This window comes from Physcomitrium patens, chromosome 12, assembly GCF_059467195.1.
Source record: "Physcomitrium patens ecotype Gransden chromosome 12, ASM5946719v1, whole genome shotgun sequence".
NCBI lineage: Eukaryota > Viridiplantae > Streptophyta > Bryopsida > Funariales > Funariaceae > Physcomitrium > Physcomitrium patens.
This window is the reverse complement of record NC_143421.1, coordinates 13536439-13539701: the sequence shown is the minus strand read 5'-3', so window position 1 is coordinate 13539701 and position 3263 is coordinate 13536439. Positions and strand designations below refer to the sequence as shown.

The 3263-nt window shown below is 45.5% G+C and overlaps 1 protein-coding gene across 1 annotated transcript; it reads left to right on the top strand.

Moving 5' to 3' along the window:
- The first annotated feature begins 433 nt into the window (after positions 1 to 433).
- Positions 434 to 2212, top strand: LOC112289682 (uncharacterized). The gene has a single exon (XM_024535104.3). It carries the CDS (start codon positions 434 to 436, stop codon positions 2210 to 2212), a length of 1779 nt encoding a protein of 592 aa, XP_024390872.1.
- Positions 2213 to 3263: the final 1051 nt, after the last annotated feature.

Sequence of the window (3263 nt, the reverse complement as noted above, 5' to 3'; positions counted from 1 at the left end):
GCGGCGATCTTGTTGCGACCTTACCACATCTGGGATGGTTGTAGGAGATCATTAGTTTTGAAATTCGTTGGTGTTTGTTGATTTGAAGCTCCGAGTGGTTTCTTCGTGGTTGAAGCGGATAAAATTTGGTGATCTAGTTGCGTGTGCGGCAGCGGTGAGGAGGAGAAGAGGTTGATTTGTTTTTCGGTTTTCTTTGTTTTTATTTTATTTTATTTTATTTTTTGTTTCCGGATTTGTTCTTCGCATCGAGCCGGTCTGGGTTTTCAGGCTTTGAACGATTGCTGCTGAAGATCCTAACTAGTTTCGTGTTTTGGTGGATCTGGTCAAGTAATCTGTGTCAATTTGGTAAGCGGTGTTTGCATCTTGTAGATTAGGATAGGGATTGTGCGTTTGAGTCAGGGTTTCTGAGGAAGGGAGAAGAAATCTAGCGACAATGACCGAGCAAGTATCAAGTGAAGCGAAGGTAGTAGTGGGTTTGGATTTTGGGACAACATTCTCGGGGTTTGCATTTGCGCACAAAGCCAAGCCCACTGAGATTTACACCTTTTACGAGTGGCCAAGGGCGACTAAGCCATATTGCAAAACTTTGTCCGGAATCTATTACGAGCCAGGAGATGGGTCGACCACGCAGATAAAGTCCTGGGGTTTTCCGGCGTTACACGAATTCACGAAAGACGTGCACAATCTCCAGAGGGCGCGGCAGAGGACAGCGGATCTGCCTCCAGTGGGTGTGTTCTTAGTAAGGTTTAAGCTTCATCTAGCGAGCAAAGATTCCGGAGAGTCGTCGGCTGCCAGGCTTCCACCAGGCTACAATGTCACAAAGGTCATCTCCGATTATCTTCGGGAGATCGGTGCGAGCATCCTGCGTCACCTTCGTACCAAGTTCAACGATGAGCTCACCTTGGACCAGGTGCAGTGGTGTGTGACTGTACCTTCCATATGGGATGACCATGCTAAGAAGCAAATGGAAGTGTGCATGATGCGTGCAGGGCTCGTCCGAGGCTCACAATCAATAATAGGGAGCCCACACCCTTTGAGTATTGTGCTTGAACCAGAGGCGGCCTCATGCTACTGTCACCGTAATATGCCTGACCTTGAGCTGAAAGCTGGGGACAGGCTATTGGTCGCGGACATCGGCGGTGGCACAACAGACATCGTCGTCCAGGAATGGATGAGTGAAACTCCGAATGATTATAGAGTAAAGGAGGTCACGTATAGTACCGGTGGTTTGTGTGGCGGAACATACGTGGACGAGCAATTTAACAGACTCTTGTTCACGAGGATTCAATGTCTGCCCCAATACCTGCAGAAATCCTCTTCTTTCATGTCGGAGATTTTCAAGCGTTGGGAAGAAATAAAATGCAGTTTTGGCGACCACGGGACTCTTGGCGATAGCTTCGAAATTCAGCTCCCAGGCAAGCTAGCCCAAGAATGGGAGGATTACGATTCCGAGCATGGACTGCCGCCACGCGATAGTTACGATGAACTCGAGCTAACACAGTCAGACATGCAGTCAATTTTTGATCCTGTCGTCGAACAGAACCTCGGCCTCATCGCCGACCAGCTGTCTAGAACTTCCAACGTTAAGGTCATTTTCGTAGTCGGAGGGTTTGCAGGCTCTCCTTACTTGATGTCGAAGATCAAAGAGCGGTTTCTCGGTCAAGTTGAGAAGATTATCAGCCCTGTCAATCCTGGAAGCGCCGTTTGCCAAGGCGCTGTAATGCTTGCTCTTAATCCTGCCGGCATCACGTCCCGAATTGCCAGAAAGACCTATGGGTTCGAGGTTTCAAGATCTTTCAAGCCTGGTGATCCAGAGGACAGCAAGTACATAAGCTGGGTCGGCGCGGAAAAGAAATGCGATGTAAACTTCAGCGCGTACGTCAGGAAGGGGGATCCTTTGGATGTCGACCACTGCGTTTCTAAGGACTTCAGTCCACTTTTTCCCGGAGCTAGAAACATGAAACTTATGTTGTATAGCTCTAATGAAACGGATCCCAAGTACACTCAGGGGCCCGGTGTGGACAGTAAAGAGGAAGCCAGCTTTACGATCGACATTACTTCGAGCTCACATATGCAAGAAAGACCCACCGTCACTGTCTCCATGTTCTTTGGACGGTCCGCCATCGATGTAAAGGCTGTAGGCAAGAATTTTGGAACTGGTCAGATCCAAGAATTCCAGCTGCCAGTTGAATTTACTGGGGACTGGGTTTAGTGCAATGTTTGTGATAGGTTATTTGTTACAGTTTATTTGACTAAGTGTATGATACGCTGATAAATTTATTCTGCAAATTTTCTTCTCTGAGGAAAGGCGTAATTTATTTTGTGACATTATTTTTCAAGTGTATTCAATATTGTAATCCTTCTAGTGTTAGTTCTCAATGATGAGCCCATGAAAGCAGGATCTTGATATCCATTTTTTGAATGTGGTGAAAATGAGCTTATTCTTCTAGTAGAACTTGTTCATCTCAACAACGCATGGTAATCTTGTTGGAGGCGATCCATCATCAACTCAGATAAAAAGGAACTCGGTTGAGGCTATGAGACCTGATTTTGTTGTGAAGACCGAACTAATCTCGGGGTTCATAGAGGACGTTCAAGGACGATATGTGGTCAAACTTGTGGAAGCGGACCATTGATGAAGATTTCAGACGTTTAGCAACTTCAAAACTGGTTTGGCGGGATTTTCGTCGTGGAAATTCGGGTCTTTGTTGATGCCCAACTCCCTCTCAACCATCGTCAACACATATGAAGTGTTTGAAGGAACCCTGAAGGAAACAATTTTGGCGATTGTTGTCTTGCAGAGTTGCTTGCCTTAGGCACCTGTTACACAACTGTAAGCTGTTCATATTTCCTCTGGTTTTGCTCGAAACCTGCACCATGTTTGTTGCAAAGTCTTGCTTCGAGTTTTGTCATTGAAAGCTCATGCACTTTGTGCTCCATCGTTATACAATGGATTTGAGTGCTGTCGTGTTATCAATTTCATTAATAAAGGCTTTCACTCACTGCTGTTTAAAAATTCTCACACTGGCTTTCTAATTAGTTAATGCATACTTGGACATTCTCGTACCCTATGTTTTTTTAATAAAAACTTTAGCTGGATTTCCATTTCGTTCGATGGATTTCGCCAGAACCAACAGAAGACGTGCTCAAATTATACGAGGGATGACTAGGTCTTTCTTTGAGCGTCTGCATTAGATTCCGTGGATAATTTCATCGGAGAGCTTGTGGTTGAAACAATTTGTAACTGCAAATCCTGGGCTTCA